The following is an 18,145-nucleotide window of genomic DNA, read 5'->3' as shown; positions in this document are numbered from 1 at the left end:
ACATTGATTTTCTTCATTTTCTTGACGCATACGAAGTTGCTGTTCGGCATCATCGATATATTTTTTAATTATTTACGAGGAATGTATTGTACACTTTTGCCTTTTCTTATTGAACAAAATTGTATCTAGCTGATTTCAATCCACAAAATACTAAAGTGTTACTGGGACAGTTAAAAACAGTAATTGTTATAGTACACTAAATTGTATGTTTTTTACTACATAAGTGAAAACGTATTAACAAAAATATTCATTTTCTGAGTTTCAAATATGTGCCACTTAGCCCACATCCCTATTCATACAAGAATTAAATTATCTAAAATAAACAATGAGAGTCAATAACTACCGGAATAACAAATATGCTACATTTCGAATGCTTCTGATTCGCTACATACTCGTGAGCACAGGGATGATTTGAAGGTAATTCATGTAAAACTATTTTGTTATTGTTGAATCAGGGTCATGTCTGTGATGGTGGTAGTGATGATGATGACGATGATGATGATGGTGATAATCAGAGACCGGAATTTTGGCAGAATGCCTTTTTAAATGTGTTAAAATCTTCATTTTGAAAGTAAATCTGTACGAATTATACCTTTGTAATTGAAATGTCACAGTTTTATGTTGCCCTTTTCTGCCTTTTTTAATATAAATGCCTAATTTACAAAATAAATGCTTTTTGCCTTTATTTGATTATTTATATATTATTTATTAATTTATTATTAAAAATTGCCTACAGGTATATTTTAATTTATTTCTATAACCGCTACAATGAAAGTGACTTCAACGAATGTATATTATTGTCTTTCAGTCAGTTCATATTCTCTTTGCAACAATGAGTGCTGCCGTGAAAAAATATATAACGGTAAGCGTTTTAATTATCGCTTGTGTTTATTTGACAAGGCAACAATGAGTGCGGATCTAACGTTATTTTTCTTTCAGTTTTCATTGCGACGTTGGAGCTAGCTAAATATTTCATATCGCAACATATCAGTACAACCAAACACAAACATGTACTTTCCAAGGCTACTGGGAAGAAGATTTCTTTGCTTCCAACAGTAATTGCAACATCGAGTCGAAAATATCAATTTGTATTCGATTTATGTAAAGCTTTTCTTGCTGCCGAAATCCCTTTGTGGAAAGTGCAAGGTTGTGGGTCTAGTGCAAGGTTTTTGTAATTGCCTTTTATTGCGTATTTTAGCTATTTATAATGCCTTTTTGCCTGACTATTTTAGCTATTTATGATTCCTTTTTGCCTGCCTATTTTAATGATTCATAATGCCTAAACTTCCGGTCTCTGGTGATAATGATCATGCTGATGATTATGCGATGACGACGAAGACAAATTTAGAGTAAAATAAATGAAATTTTGGCAGAGGAATGTATGCACCTCGCGAAAATCACTCAAATAATCGAGTGGGAGTTGCTGGGATTTCACCTCGATCTCCGGAATGTGGAAAGCCAAAACTGTAATCGCTCAGATAACAGTGTGCATAGTTCATACAAGTAACAAACAGTATTATACAACATATTTTGATTTTCAAGATTAATTAAAGCCTAGCTCTGCAGACTGATCCTGTGTCCTGACGAGTAAACATTGCAACTTGAAGCTTAACACATGCTTCTAAATCGCTAAAATAAAGTTCCAAATGGTGTATAAGCAGAGAGATAATTACAGAGTTCGGTGTTTTTATCAACTGCATCCCGTTTTTCAACTATGGCACTGCAGGAAATTCTCATCAGTTCATTTATCACAATTAAAGTCAAAACAAATTAATTTATGCTGCAAAAACACTCACTTCGATCGCTTTGCACTCAACACTTCAGTGTTCAGCTATGCAGCTTTACACGTTACTTCGTATTTTTACTTCTGAAGTAGGTACTCAGTATACAAATATCTCTGACTAAATATATGATGAAAAGCGAAACATTTTTAGATATAAAATATGCAGAGCATGTTCAAATCCCGGTTGAATATTTTTGGTCTTCTTATACGGACTGATTTCCTCTTTATTATGTTTGTCCTATGTTGTTTTATGCGGTAAATTTGCATTATTCTGATCATACTACAAGTGAGTTTCGGTACATCTGAATGTGTAGCGTTGGTTCATAATTTTTTGTCCTCAGAAAAGAGAGAGCTGAAAATCAAGAAGTATTATTCTTGACGTAAAGCATCCGAGCTCTTTAGTGGATAAGATGGGTATGGAGCAGATATACTATTAAGTATTTCGGTTGTCTTTAGCATTCTTGTTCCTAAAAAATGGGACATTTCCTTTCAGATATCGTGTATGTCTATAAAATAAGTTGGTATTCATATTTATTAAGGAATCAAGCGTAGAGGCTAGGACCTCAGAGATTTTCCTTCGCTGAATTACTAATTAACAAAATTTGTATACGTATTACAGAACTTACGAGTATCCACAGGGCCATTCGAAGTTATCGAGAAGGCTCCAAACTATGTAACCAAACACATGGGAACCGTCTGTATTAACTGCTCTCAGCACTTCAGTCATATGACTCTGAAAAATAACAATAAAAATAACTTTTGTGACATTAGTACCTCTCAATAATTTACTTGTCATTTTACTATAAAGTTATAATGTGAAATTCTTTAATTTAATTGGAATTTTTTTACTTTATCGACGCTGTATCAACTACTATGTTATTTAGCGTCGATGAGATTGGTGACAGCGAGATGAGACCGAGGATTCGCCATAGGTTACCTGACATTCGCTTTATGGTTGGGGAAAACCTCGGAAAAAACCCAACCAGGTAATCAGCTCAAGCTGGGATCGAACCCGCGCCCGAATGCAACTCCGGATCGACAGGCAAGCGCCTTAGCCGATTGAGCTACGCCGGTGGCTTTGAAAGTTGTTAAATTGAACACACACGGAGAGGAGATGGTCCCCTAAAAATAATTGTAAATTAAATTAACACAATACAAAATAAATCCACAAGTTTAATATTGTAATATTGGCCAAATACGAACTATTAACTACCTTTTGGACAACATATCAGGTCATTTCATAAGCAATGTCGATTTTTTAAGTTTGGTGTTTTGTAAGATTACATTCATTGCCCGAAAAAAAGCCTCAATGTTATTCTGTCCATGAGAGAGACTTCTCGGCCGGTTTGAACTCGTGATCCTCTGATCGAGGGGTGAAGTAACCGCTAGACCATCAAGGACGATCTTTACGCATATTCTCTAGTTTAAGAATAGCAATCCTTTCTTTAAATTTGAAACTGACAAAAATGCTGTCTCTGTCCGCTACTATCGCAGAAATTTTCACGGTGTTGATTTGGGATTATGTTATTTGCATCATTTACTTACGTTTAATGTGGCGAGAAGGTCTATATTTCTTCAAAATTTTGAACAAACTCATCTCTGATTGGTTACATATATTGCACAAAATCATAACTAGTGGCGTACAAGATATCACAAAATTCATAAAATTGTTATCAAATGTAATGCTATCAAACCACTGTATGTAGTTTTATTAAGGAACATAAAATAACAAAAACTCCCAATTAAGGATACCACGACTTTGAAAACGTTTAAAATTGTATGCCGTTATATCTAACATTTGATTCGAAAAGAAAATAATAGCCTATATGAATATTGCAGGATCGCCATTTAAAAACGGATTTTGATTGAACGCTTGAATAAGACTTTATTAATATAAACTCTTTATTGCAAGTTTCTTCTGTAATGTTTTCAAACTTTATGTGCAATTATCTCAGGAATAGTGTAAATATTTCTTTTATATTTTGTAACAGTGACAAATCAGTGCATGAGGAACAAAATTTTATGTTATGATTTATAAATACAACAGATAATATCTTGAGATATCAAAACAAGAAGATATTAATTTTCAATATTAAAAGTACCTGTGTATTCTTGTAAATACATTTTATATTAACTAGGATCTCATCATTGGATGACTTCATTGAAACGAGTACAGCATAGAGTATAGTATTTACACAGTTTATATCTTAAATAAAATTTTTTCACACTCTGCAGCATCTCTGATGCTTTGAAAATATTTTCCCCAAGATCGGTAACACTTTAAAATGTTTAGCTTAGAAACAAATACATTTATAAGAGCTTGCAAACCAACAAGTTCAACAGTACTTACTATCAAGAAGTTTATTCGGTTAACATCGGCGAGATCTCCGTTGTCTGGATAACCATTTTCTGTTATAATAATTGGAGGGTTTTCGTATCTCTTAGCAACCCATTTTAAAACTTCACGGAACCCCCAAGGTGTGTCCTGCGAAAAGAAAACCGTAATAAATGTAGACTCGCACTATTAGGTAATTATCTTCCATGTTCAAAAATTACAGATGTGTTGAGTTCTTAAAAAATAAGAGATAATTTAAAAATAATTTTATTTTCGTTAATTCGAAAAGAAAAAATGTATGTCTGTACTCAAAAAATGGGATTTATTTAAAAAATGCATTAATTGTAAATGTTATGTTTCTGTCCTCTCCTACATCTGGTAAAACTAACAGTGTTTCTTCAAACTGTAAACAGTAACTCTTAAGGACGTGTATTAGAATAACTGTTGCGTGATGGATTCTTTCAACTGATGAAGTGTCATAAGTTTGCTTGATAACATCTTTTAAAGTAGCAGAAATTGTTGGATTAATATTTTACAGGCCAAGTAACGGGAAACTGCTTTACTGATAATAAGGCTACTAAAAGTATCTTTCAAGCAAGCAAACATTGAGAGATGAATTACAAATTTACTACAACGTAAGATGGCTAGCAAGCACTACTTGTTCCACTGAAGAAAAAGAATAAAATCTGAAATATATTTAATCTATGATTTACTAATAATTAAGGCTCTTCCTTAAATTTTTACAGTATTTATATAACTCTTTCACACATAAAATTGTAAAGTAGAGAAATCTTGTTTAATCTTCTTTCTGGGTCTCACAAACCAGTGCCTGTACAGGAGGCATAGGCTAATTCAAGAATGACGATACTCTTACATTGACTGTATTTTAAAACGCTTACTTTTATCCATTTAGATGTCCCTGCAGTTTTCCAACTCGGATCGTGGCTAACTTCTAGATCAGCATCTTCTATATGGACGCCGTGACCGTGTAAGCCAGCGGAAATTAAAAATGTGGTGTAGTAGTTCAGTCCCAAGTAATCCCACGTACCTTGAAGAACATTTAAGTGCTATGTTAAGATTTGATCTGTAAATATAGGATATATCTTTACAAACGCCGCTAGCTACAAGCCTCTCACATGTCCGCTCCCTTTTATAACGAGTGGCAACTGCTGGTAAACTGTAATCAGGTTTCATGATTAAAACTAACAATGTACAGTAGTGGCAAAAAAACCGGACCGACCCTTGTAGCTGAATTCAGAGCCTTGTTCACTCCAGAGCACGATATACTGGTAACTAAGACTTTCGTAGTTCGAATCCTGCCTGGGAAGGAAACTTTGTTTTGTTCCCTATTCAAATTTATTCCCAATACTTTTCGATTGCTGGTAAAATTCATGTTCTGGGAATAATAAGTTAATTAAATAGTAAATATCGCTGCAATCGAAAAGTATTGGGAATAAATTTGAATAAGGAACAAAAAAAAGTTTCCTTCCAAGGCAGGATTCGAACCACGAAAGTCTTAGTTACCAGTCTATCGTGCTCTGAGTGAACAAGGCTCTGAAATCAGTTGCAAGGGTCGGTTCGGGTTTTTTTTGCCACTACTGTACGTAGGCCTACATACCTGGAAATAAAATTATATTAGGTTTGTTCTAGCAAGCAATTCAGAACGCGTTCCTAACTAATACCGAACTTCTTTCGACGCATGTGTCAGAACTAGTTCGGGATTTTACGTTGTTGGAATGTTTCTTGAACTGTTCCTTCACGGCCTTCGGAGTTTCTTCTCATATTAAAATTATTTTCATCTTCCGAACTTAATTCGTCATAAATATATCACTATCACTTCCAAATCACTCACGATCGAATATATATTTTTTTATTTTAACCTGTCTAGTCTCGAAGCATTTTAACCTTCAGATTAAACCATCTGCGCATGCGTCAACAGTTCAGAATTCCCATTCTTAATCGAGAACCAATTTCACACGTTCCGAACGAGTTCTGAAGCACGTTGGAACAAGGAACTGGGAGTTCAATATCGGTTCGGAATCAGTTCTAGTCTTTTTGGAACGCACATTGAGCTATTGCGTATGAGCAGGCAGTTCAGAATTGATTCCGAACCGTGCTGGAACAAGCCTATTGATGTTCTGAGAGAAGATAACTCTAAAAGTAATTTTTAACAGTAATTTTTCTCACAGAACTATGTGTCTTGGTTATGATACGTATTTAATTATTGTCAATATAACAAATAAAAAAATAAATACGCATTTTTAGGGGAGCTAACTTTTGCCGCAATTAATTAAACCTTTCGTTGGTAAAAAAATACGGGGATTCGAATTCACATGAAACGAGTGTTACATCGACCACCTGCTCTAGTCCACACCTGTGGAGTAACGGTTAGCGCGTCTGGCCGCGAAATCTGGTTCGAGTCCCGGTCGGTGCAAGTTACCCGGTTGAGTTTTTTTTTTCCGAGATTTTCCCTCAGCCCAATATGAGCAAATGCTGGGTAACTATCGGTTCTGCATGTCGGACTCATTTCACCGGCATTATCACCTTCATCTCATTCAGATGCTAAATAACCTAATATGTTGATAAAGCGTCGTAAAATAACCTACTAAAAAAACCGCCTACTCGAATGCATCCACGCATCCGCTGGCTGCTTGTACTGCCTGCTCATAATGCTATTATAAGAATGCTTTCATTGAAACAGCGTATTTCCAAATTCGAACGGTAGGTGCAGTACCAGCCAGCTCATCTATATGCCTCCTTCAAACTATGAAAAAACATTTTCTACCCACTTTGTGCCAGTGTAATATATTGAAGTATGTTACGAATAATAATCATCAGAAACTTGTGTCAGAAATTCTTGTGGATAAATAAGTGAAACCTCTACTTAGTAATGTAGGGAAGTTCCACACAGAAAAAGTTGTCCGTTTTTTTTTTTTGTTCGGAAAAACCTCTTTCTCGGAAAGTACTGAAGCCCTAGATGTTGATACAGCGTGGTAAAATAACCCAATAAAAAAAAAGTACTGAAGCTGTAAGTTTCTGGGGCACTCGTTCATTTTTTTTATTGAATTGCCTAGTTGCAAAAGTCCCTACCTGAGAAGTCCATATATTTTTTTGTAAATCACCGAAACTGGTAGCGTATGAACAAATCATGGTCTCCTGAGATTTTTTAAGAACAAAAATAATTAATTAACCTTGCAAGGTCTATAAAATGTCCTACTAACAGTAAATTTGCAATTTTAATATGAAAACTGTTTTAATTGTCACATAGGGGCTTTTTTAACTGATCAACTCATTGGCTTTCATATTATAAATTATAGGTCTCGTATTTTCTCTTGTTTCAAGAGCAAATAATACAATGGATTATCAAAGCTATTAGAGTCGCGAAAAAAAGTAATGTTTTAATCGCGTAATATAAATATAAAACATAGGATCTATATCCACAAGCGACTTCAAGGGCCATTAGGAGCTGCCATATAGCAGCAGTTTTTCCCTATTCATGTTTGACCATCGAATGAGCAGGCTTTATAAGCAGCTATCGGATGCGTTCGAGCAGGCAATAGAAACAGGAACTCAACAATAATAAAAATGGTCTACTTATATACCCAAAGATCCTAACACGCGATATGACCACATGTTAAAGTTTATAAATAAACTTAAAAAAGAGTGTTTTGTAAGTCTGAGACTGTCTGCATGAAGGATAGGCCTATATTAATACAAGAATTTAACGTTAAGACCTTTCTTTTGAAAGTTTATTTCACTCTCTCTTCAATATGCACCTTAATAAGTTAAGAGATTCGATATTCACACCTCTCACGAATTCCACTTCCTCCTCAGTGAAGCGTGGAAGACAAGACCTGAAGTAACCGTTTGACTTGCTCTTTTCAGCGAACCATTTCTTTAACAAGGGAGGGTAGTCGCCAGTGGAGCTGTATATCGGATGCAGAATCCAATCAATCTGAAACAAGACAGGAAACAACAGTTAGTGATAAAAAAGATAGGCCTATATACACATAGCTACGAAACAATCTGCAAGCAGCGCGGTAACAAGCGGTACAGCGAAACACAAATATACAGATTGGAAGTGATGTAAGTCTGTGCGTTGAAAGGAGGGACAGATTAGACGAAAATACATATATATGTGATCAGGGGTTAATGATAATTAGTTGATTATGTATTATCACAGTCTAGTATATACATTCACGAAGCTCAATACATAGTAAATATGCATCCATAGATAATTGCTAACCACTAGGATCGCTAATATCGCCTCATTACAGACAATGCGAAATATTACCTGCACAGTCTATTGTTCCTAGCACCCTCACAACTCAAGTTTCGTGACTGTATATACTAGACTGTGATATTATCCTTCTGATAAGAGTTATTTGGAAAATACTAACGAGAATATTTTACAAGAAATTTCCTAATATCGCTAGTACAAAAGAACCATAAGGAACTACATAACTAAATAAAACAAAGGGAAAGCTTATTTGTTTTAGACAAAACAAAAACTGTACAGAAGAGAAGTTGCACGAAATTGCAAGTCCCTTTTCCGATGTGATTTGTATACCGATGAGTAAGTTATGAGTTATGGGCCAAGTGTACTGTCAAATCTAAAATTTTTAGTATTCCTATATTGTGTGAATATACTCGTTAATGTTCAGTTTCATGTTAGTGTTCATATATCTTAAGGCGAATTTGGGGCTGAAATATCTATATTTTCGTCAAAATTATCAATTTTTTACTTTCAAGCTCAAAAATACTCCAATGTTTTTTCTTTCATAAAATACATCAATTTTGTTCCGTCACTATTTTTAAAGCCAAATGCGGGGTAACATATAGTGCAGTCAATACATAGTGTTATGTTTGCATGCTATTTTCTCGCTTTCCAGTTTTTTATATTTTCATGTGTATAAAATGCTCCTTAAGTCACAAATTTAGTCATATGCTTATATATATATGTGGATACTTGAATTTTCTGTGGGCTTTAGTGTGAACTACATATTTGTGAATTTCTTACATGTTAAAATTGCAAAAATAAAAAATTTAAAAGTAAAAAAAAAGTCTATAAAGATATTAATCACACAAAAAAAAAAACAGAGCAATTCTTAATTTGTCTAAGTTTGTAGTAACTACTGACCAAATTTCAGTGCAAAGAATACAAATTGCAAGCAAGAAGCATTATACATGGACGATGCAGAAAATAAAACCATTAATAAATAAAAGCCAGTTTGACCTGTGAAGTTAAAATTTGACACAATAGCACATGCTAACTGTGTGAGTATATGACAAATATTTGAAAATGACTCTTTAAAAAACATGTAATTTTAAAATTTCAGCCCTAACCCTACTTATTTGGAGGGAAATTATTTATAAATTTTTATGCTCGACCATGCCGAAATGTAGTAATTGTATACCTGGTAGCAGTCCTTTAATGCATGTCATTAAAGTACACCTATTCATTAAAGTTCAGGTTTTCGATTATTCTCGGATATGCAATCGAAAGATAACGAGGGAAACGTCACGGAGGCTGGAAATTCAATACTGTCGCAGAGGTTATGTTCTGTTACTATAATAATTAGCGTTAATTGTAAATAATATTCAAATAAATTCAATTTGTCATCTCGTTTTTCAATTCTAAATCAATTTCCAGGTTATATCAAAATTAGTTCATGTTATTCTGTAGATTATAACAAGGTCAATGACATTATTGTTCCTCGAAAAAAATAAATACTTTCGCGTCTGCGCACATCTCACAATTTACGAGCGATGCACAAGGTCACTTCTACTCTTCAGTTAGATACGAATAAAATGAATACTTCTGATAATTTCAAGTTAGAAATATGGTCGAGCATAAAAAGTCGTATGAAACTTGCCTATAATGGTAATTAAGACGCTCGTATGAAAATTATGAAACTCGCTTGCGCTCGTTTCATAAACAAACATACTCGCGTCTTAATTACTATCATTATAGGCTCGGTGCATAATGTACTATTATACCTTCTTACGAACTAAATTTTACATTACATCATACACAACGTCTTCAATTCCTCTACTTCCCCAATGGTCTTTCGGTCGCTGTATTGGCCGTTTAAACAAGATCCTCAGTTTCAAACACAGCCAAGAGTAATAGATTTTAAGGGTAAATAAAATCATTGTGAAAGCTTACTCTGGGAAATAAATAAAGATAGAAGACTTGTGTAGTAGACTGTTCATTATTGAAAACTGCAGAAAAAATTCGTTGGCTATTTCTCACCCACGCTGAATTTCGATGCTGAATAACCTATCTGCAGTTAACTGCATCGTTAATAAAACACTACTGTTACTATAATGAATTGAGTCCTCTAGAATCATAACTCGCAATATCCAAAAAAATTACTTACTGTATTTTTAATAATTCATAAACTTACATAAAGCAAAAGATTTTACTTAAAAACAGCCATTAACACTTATAATTGTAATAGATGTCATCCTTAAAATGATTACTGCCAAATAGTAATTAGTGAGATGTAAGTTTTTGATTAATTGCCAAAGAACAAGTTTTTGGATTGGATATTGTGAGTTATGATTCTAGAGGACTCAATTATCTAACTCAATTTTCATCAAAACATCAATGTTACTTGAAGTCAAATGTTTGGATAGCGGTTGTATAAACCAGAAAATAAGACAATTACGACATAGTAAATATTACGTATCATTATGTAAAGTTTAAGAAATTTAATTACTGCATTTTATTTAAGTGTCAATTTTATTGAATTTTAGTTTTGTATGATTCATATACTATATTTAGTTTCGTCGATGACGGCAATATTGATCTTTCATCAGCATAACAGTGGATATGACAAAATATATCATGCATGTTTTTACAGTTCCTACGAAAATACTTATTTAAAACTTACACAGATCTGCCTCGCTCTGTCAGTAGCTGCTTTATCTTCAGCAGATTCTGTCTTGGGTACAAACCACGAGGTGAATACTACAATAGAGACTTTGCCTGCATAGGAAAAGAAACAAACCGCAATGTTAGAATTGAAACAATTTAAACTGGAGTTACATTTAATGTACGTCGTAAGAAGGAAGGAAGGAAGGAAGGAAGGAAGGAAGGAAGGAAGGAAGGAAGGAAGGAAGGAAGTTACAGTTGATCAGTTGGAAAAAATTTAACAGGAATTTGAAACAATTTAAACTGTCTGTTGGATTGCTTCATTATGTGTCCTTCCCCAGCATCCCTCTCCCAGACATCCGAACGGAGGATAGTTTATGTCCGGAATCTTTTACCATGGGTTAAGGGTGTTTGAGAATAAGGTGCTTAGGAAAATATTTGGGGCCAAGCGGGATGAAGTTACAGGAGAATGGAGAAAGTTACATAACACAGAACTGCACGCATTGTATTCTTCACCTGACATAATTAGGAACATTAAATCCAGACGTTTGAGATGGCCAGGGCATGTAGCACGTATGGGCGAATCCAGAAATGCATATAGAGTGTTAGTTGGGAGACCGGAGGGAAAAAGACCTTTAGGGAGGCCGAGACGTAGATGGGAGGATAATATTAAAATGGATTTGAGGGAGGTGGGGTATGATGATAGAGACTGGATTAATCTTGCACAGGATAGGGACCGATGGCGGGCTTATGTGAGGGCGGCAATGAACCTTCGGGTTCCTTAAAAGCCATTTGTAAGTAAGTAAGTATCTTTTACCATGGAAAGACTGATCATGTCATGTTTGTAGTTTTTCTTGGGAAAGGTAAATGCGGTAGCCTCCCCTTTGCTTTCCGCACATCACTCTCTCTTTCGCATCTTAAAAAATCCCAGGGGGCCCCAGCGTGGAGGTGAGGAGAGTGGATTTGACTAATTAGGCCCTCCGGACTCCACCGAAATTCACTGCAAGGGTTAAATATCAGTTCTATCAGGGCTTTTGACCCGATCAGAGACCTAGAAATCCCAATCAGCCTTTGCGTTAGTATGTTATTGCGAAGAAGAGACTCGATATTATAAATGTCACTGGCACTAGATAAAATATTCTTAAAATTTCATGAATCACATCAATGGGCGAATGGACAGCAAAATTCTGACCAAGACCCTGGTTTACTTCAGCCTTTCGGGAATATACCCAGACACTTCTCCTATATTTCCCACTCTATTAATCCTATTTCTAACTTATCAACTGCCTGAGACATTACTTTGACTCCCATGTCTCCCACTCTGTGGTCGGGCCATCGCGAGTGACCACGAGTACATTCCTTGTGATGATCGGTAATAGGAGTTCCGCCCTTTCTATGGTTGACAATCACAAATTAATTAAATTCCGATTGAGGGTCGACGACAACAAGAGCGCCACACTTTGGTGGTCGGCCTTCGCTAGTAAATACATTCTGTCTGAGAGTCGATAGCTGAATATTGCACGGATACCTTTCGTCCCACCTTCCAACAACTGTCCTGTCCTTCTCCATAATTAACCCTCAAGACAAACTTCCTAAGCATATTTCTACTTCCACACCGGTACTCTACCTTCTTCTCGTACCCTGTGAAATAATAATAATAATAATAATAATAATAATAATAATAATAATAATAATGTTATATTTAATATTATATTTATATGTAGCCTATAATATATTTATTTAATATTATCATGACTAATAATTTTACGTCGACAACGCTATTTTCATCCACTCTTTTCATCTAACTACTGGTCTTCTTGTCCATTATCGAATCCCATTTTCCCTTTTCTCCTCAACTACTCCAGATGGTGATTTTTCAACCCCACAAAAAATTGTCCTAACTTTGGGAAAAACAATTTTATATAAGGGCTCTAATTCGTTCACTTAATAGAATACTACGATGTTTAGGCCAATGAATGAGATCTGCAAAAGCGGGTTTAACGTAAAAAAAAAACCGTCTCTCATTTAGAAGTGAAGAGAAGCGACTAGAAGCGTTTGAAATGTGGATATGGAGAAGAATGGAGAGTGTGAAATGGACAAACAGAATAAGAAATGAAGCTGTGTTGGAGAGAGAGAGTGAAGAAAGAATAATGCTAAAACTGATCAGATCAGGAAGAGAAAAAAATATTAACTGGGTCACTGGCTAAGAAGAAATTGCCTACTGAAGAATGTACTGGAAGGAATGGTGATTGGAAAAAAGTTTGGGGCAGAAGAAAATATTAGATAATAGAGAACATTAAGATATACAGTATGGATCGTAGGCGGAGACTAAGAGGAAGACAGAAAGTAGGAAAGATTGGAGATTGCTGGGTTTGCAGTGAAATATCTACCCTTGAGTAGTAAACAATGAATGAATGAAACAAATTTATAAGTCTCTGTTAAGGAAAAGAGTGAAGAACTGCATACTGACGGAGACAAAACAATTATGAAGATAGCAGTTTTACCCCATTTAGAATAACAAGCAACAGACAATTTATTTAAAAGATAAGTGTAATGAGGTTACTGTAGTAATACATTTCACGTTAATATTTAAGGCTAATGTGTTTCAGTGAATGAGAAAGAGAAAAAGGAGGCAAAAACAAAGCAACAACCGGTACGAAATACAAATATTTTCAGTTCATTTACTGTTACGGAAACAGTTTCCAACGAAAAGAATTAGTAAAGTAACAGTGCTAGATATACAGAGACATCATTTTATTTTTACTAACATTTTTAATATTAACCTGTCTATACCTTTAGAGAACAGGAAAAACCGCTTGCTCCCCCCTCCAAGACTGGAGTTCGATGATACTGGCGTAAAACACAAATCACTCTACTAGGTATAGGAAGGAAGAAAAGTAGTTCATCCATTTACGTAAACAAGGAAATATTGCGATTTTGAGTTTGATAATTTTCATTAGGTTTTTCTTTAATCAAAGTACAGTACTGTATTAAGAATAAGTGTTTTTACTCACGAAGTGAGTTATCCATGCGAACGTATTCATTATGCAGTGTATATTATACTGTCTACAGCACATTAGCGTACAATATAGAGAAAGAAGTTAAATTGAAAAATAATCATAATATGAATATTTAAACACAATTTTGAAAATGGTGGCCGTTCATTTCGATACAGGCTTCAGTTCTTTTGTGCATATTATCGCACTATAGACTATTGTATCTAATTCCAATTGCCAGTTTCGTCCTTCGTACTAGTAACTCATGTTGAAATAATTCTGTACCTACTCTACGCACTGTAAATTCAATCTTCACTTCTGGCCGACCCGAAAATATAAAATTACTCAGACATGCTATCTACTGTCCGTCCAAGTGGTTATGCCGCAGGATTGTAGAAAGGGAGGAAATCACGTGACAGTTAATTACTTAACGAGGCCCTTTTATTTAAGTTAAATTAAACAGTTGTATAATATTACGTAAACTTCCAATTCCTAAGAGAAATTAATGTTTTCAGAAAAGAGCTAAGACAGCCCAGCTTTTACAGAGGGGCGAGCAGAAGCAGGGTGGGGGGGATCGGGATGCGACGTAGGCAAACGGACAGTACCTGTGCGAAAATATGATTCAATATTGAAAGCTCTTTCGTCACTGGAAAACGCGAACATATTTCTGGAACGTACTATACTCAGTAACTCAGTACTGCTTACTATCTGCGGTCTTGGTTCTGTGTGGAGTTGGAACTTCCTTAGTAGAAGGGGTGGGAGTGAAGTACATTCAAAAACTCAGGTACAATAAAAATTGAAGTAAAAATAAAATGATGTCCCTGTACTAACCTTGCTGGGATTCTCGAAACTTCTTGTCGTAGAGGCGGTAAGCGCGGGCGTGTGCCAGTAAGATGCTGTGCATCACGAGATATGCTCCGTGGCCATGGGTCAACACTTTGGGCGCCATGTTCAAAGGTCCGCTGTAGCCAAGTATTATGGACGTCGGCTCGTTGATTGTGTTCCACCATTTCACCTAAGCAACGAAAGTTATTTATTGGGAAATAACTGTAATTTTAGATTTTACAAATATATGTTTTTGGAAGAGCTCCCTGTAAAGTTTTAGACACATAGTAAGCCTATACTTAGAGGAAATGTTACAAATATGAAATAGGGGTACAAATGAATTGGTTATTGTTGAAAGGAACCAAGTCCACTTTTTAAAGTTTCGAGATAATCGAAAAAAAACTGTTTTTGTGAGTAATCTATCGAAGATTAACCCAAAATATATTGTGCACATAAAATATAGGCATACAGAATTAGTTTAGACTCATAAAAATATTCACACAGTCATTAGAATCTTTCTAATCTAGGAAACACGTCATTGGACTTAGTTCCTTTCAACATGGAAATGCTCTATTTATAAAAATGTAAACACATTTTGGCCTGTAAGAACAAATTGGGAATTTATTAAATCACCTGTAATGCAAGTCTTAAGAAAAAATCAACCATGAAATGATGTTACTTGTATGGTGCAGTATAACATACATTATTTTCACAAAATACAAAGAATGTTTACAGTAGTCATACACCTTTGTAATGAGAATAACTCAGAAAACAAAACAACGTTTTTAAAATATCCATGCTATTTGATTGAATTAACCAATATTATTCTTGGGTAAATACAGAACAACAGTACAAATAAATTACTGTTTTCAATAAAGTAGGTTTTCTTTTTGTTCCGTTGGCCATTGCAATATTTCATCATAGAAATCTTTGCTATCTCCTGATGTAGTAACATAACGATAAACTTTCCTCACATCTCCTAGTTTGCTTGTTTTGATTGGAACTCGTCCTTCAGGATAGATTTTCTGTAAGGCTAATAAGATTACAATTTCCCGTGTATTCCGTCTTCCATTATCTGATACTGTTATCAAGTACAGAATAATCAAATCTGAACATTTAATGCGACAAACAACTAGTAATCAACAACTAGACTCATAAAACCCGCGAAATATTGGAGGCAGAATACACCGTTAGCACAGGGCCGCCAACCTGGAATCTTCGTCATTTCGTGTTGAAAAGCACTAGGTATCTACAGGAGTTAGTTCCTTTCAACACCGAATGACAAGATTGGCCACTTCAAATAAAGCACAAGGAATATGAGTAATAAGTTCGTTCCAACACCAACAGATGAAGCTTGCTTTCTACATTACAAATCGATAAAAAAAATGAAATTGACAAAAATGTGGACTTAGTTCCTTTCAACAACGAACGATTCAAATATGAAATAGTATGATATACGACCTGAGACGAGTTGAATTATAGCGGAAGTCTTCCGAATTACTACGCACTGATACTCTCTTTCACGGGAATGTGTTAGTTTCGTGGCAGAAGAAAATATCAGATGATAGATTACATTAAAATATATGGATCATATGCGGAGACTAAGAGGAAGGCAAAAAATAGGAAATATTGGAGAATGTTGGGTTTGCAGTGAAATGCCTGCTCTTGAGACGGAAAAAAATGCAAACAAAAAAGCCACAGACTTTCTGGTAAACGATTGTGTAGAACTTTCAGTGGCGTAAGACGTAAAAAGGAAACTGTTACACCTCAGTCATATATAAATCCACTACATATAGTCCAACAAATAGAAGTGATTATAGCCCCATTGTAGAATGTCATAAAACATTTTACTAAACCTTTCGTGGGCCCGTGAGGGCAAACATCCTCCCACATTGTGGACCGAAGTTAACGGTTTCCTATCGCTGAATTCATTCCGTGAATGTTACAAATTTTAGTCTTCGTATGATAATTTTATGTTAAACCCATGCTGTCAATCTGTTATGTTAATTATTTATTTTCTTTCTCCTTTCAAACGTTTATTCGAGTCTTGGATAATGTTTTGTCCAGTAATTTTCTCTTCTTATAGTTCCTATAACATCGTTTTCTTAATACGAAATTTATATCTAATCCTTCAAATTAATTAATTTATTTTGTTTCATTCGGAATAAGCAACGTATCTTTAAAAAACAGACAGCGCGGAATTTTAACAAAATTAATGAATTTATTTCAATATATAAATATGTTACGTCCAATGACATTACAATGATAACGTCAAAACCTAAGTAGACGAACAAAAAGTTTGGATTCAGAATGTGATAGACCATAAGACATACGAGATCGATAAGAACCCATATGGAGTTGGAAGATGTCGACGTAGTTTACTTGTTGGAACATCTTATATTTTATTCTTCTCTCACAATCTTTCATTTTTGCTGTGACGAGCGCCAGAGATTCGAACCGTCAATGGTTACCAACGGTAGAATCAAAGTTTTTTTTAAGTAGGTTATTTTACGACCCTTTATCAACATCTTAGGTTATTTAGCGTCTGAACGAGATGAAGGTGATAATGCAGGTGAAATGAGTCCGGGGTCCAGCACCGAAAGTTACCCACCATTTGCTCATTTTTGTTGAGGAAAAACTCCGGAAAAAACCTGAACGACATAAGTCAGACACTGTACATCTGATGGCCTATTACGACTCCGAAAGTGATTCTGGGCATGGCATGCTGTATTGAATGACAACTGTGTAACTGACCGTCTTTGTTTGTAAGTTTTATACTCGAGAATAAAGACTAATAACATGTACATTTTTAAGTATGTTTCAAGAACACGATTACTGTAAACTTTATAACTCTCCATTTCCATTTCCAAATTAACTTCCTCGACATCTTCGAGAGTTCTTCGATAAAAAGTAACTAAAATTAAGTTATTTCTACATATTAACAGAAGAACTAATATCAAAATCTTACCCTGTCTCCAAAGTTGGTAAACAAAACGTGAGCATAATCTTCGAAATAATTTGCAATAAGAGGATTAGTCCATCCTCCCAAGTTTTGAAGCGGTTGTGGTAAATCCCAGTGATACATTGTGACCTGAAATCGTAAATGTAGAAGTTAAGTAATAGACTTACAGAAAATTCGGCGAGGAACATGCGACTAAGATAATATTTGAAAATACTGTATAACATGACAACCAAGAATAAAACAGGATAATATAAATTTCAAATATTATGCGCATGCATAACATTCGGGCGGTAAAATGTTACAGTTCTTCTTTTGTATGATTAAATACCTCTTGCCATTTACCAAAATATTTACATTGTATGCC

The 18,145-nt window shown here is 34.9% G+C and overlaps 1 protein-coding gene across 1 annotated transcript in view; it reads right to left on the bottom strand.

Annotated features, from left to right (window-relative positions):
* The window catches only part of LOC138708995 (myrosinase 1-like), a 32,763-nt gene that overhangs the window by 1,799 nt on the left and 12,819 nt on the right, over nucleotides 1-18,145 (bottom strand). Inside the window, exons 4-10 of the mRNA XM_069839422.1 lie at nucleotides 17,788-17,910; nucleotides 14,826-15,009; nucleotides 11,018-11,112; nucleotides 7,926-8,073; nucleotides 5,018-5,166; nucleotides 4,134-4,268; nucleotides 2,410-2,516 (exon numbers count right to left, since the gene is read on the bottom strand). Coding sequence (XP_069695523.1) covers nucleotides 2,410-2,516; nucleotides 4,134-4,268; nucleotides 5,018-5,166; nucleotides 7,926-8,073; nucleotides 11,018-11,112; nucleotides 14,826-15,009; nucleotides 17,788-17,910 — 941 coding nt within the window. The remainder of the gene's footprint in view (nucleotides 1-2,409; nucleotides 2,517-4,133; nucleotides 4,269-5,017; nucleotides 5,167-7,925; nucleotides 8,074-11,017; nucleotides 11,113-14,825; nucleotides 15,010-17,787; nucleotides 17,911-18,145) is intronic.

Source organism: Periplaneta americana, chromosome 11 (genome assembly GCF_040183065.1).
Source record: "Periplaneta americana isolate PAMFEO1 chromosome 11, P.americana_PAMFEO1_priV1, whole genome shotgun sequence".
Classification (NCBI taxonomy): domain Eukaryota; kingdom Metazoa; phylum Arthropoda; class Insecta; order Blattodea; family Blattidae; genus Periplaneta; species Periplaneta americana.
Note: the sequence above shows the minus strand (reverse complement) of the source record. Positions and strands in the feature narration are given on the sequence as shown.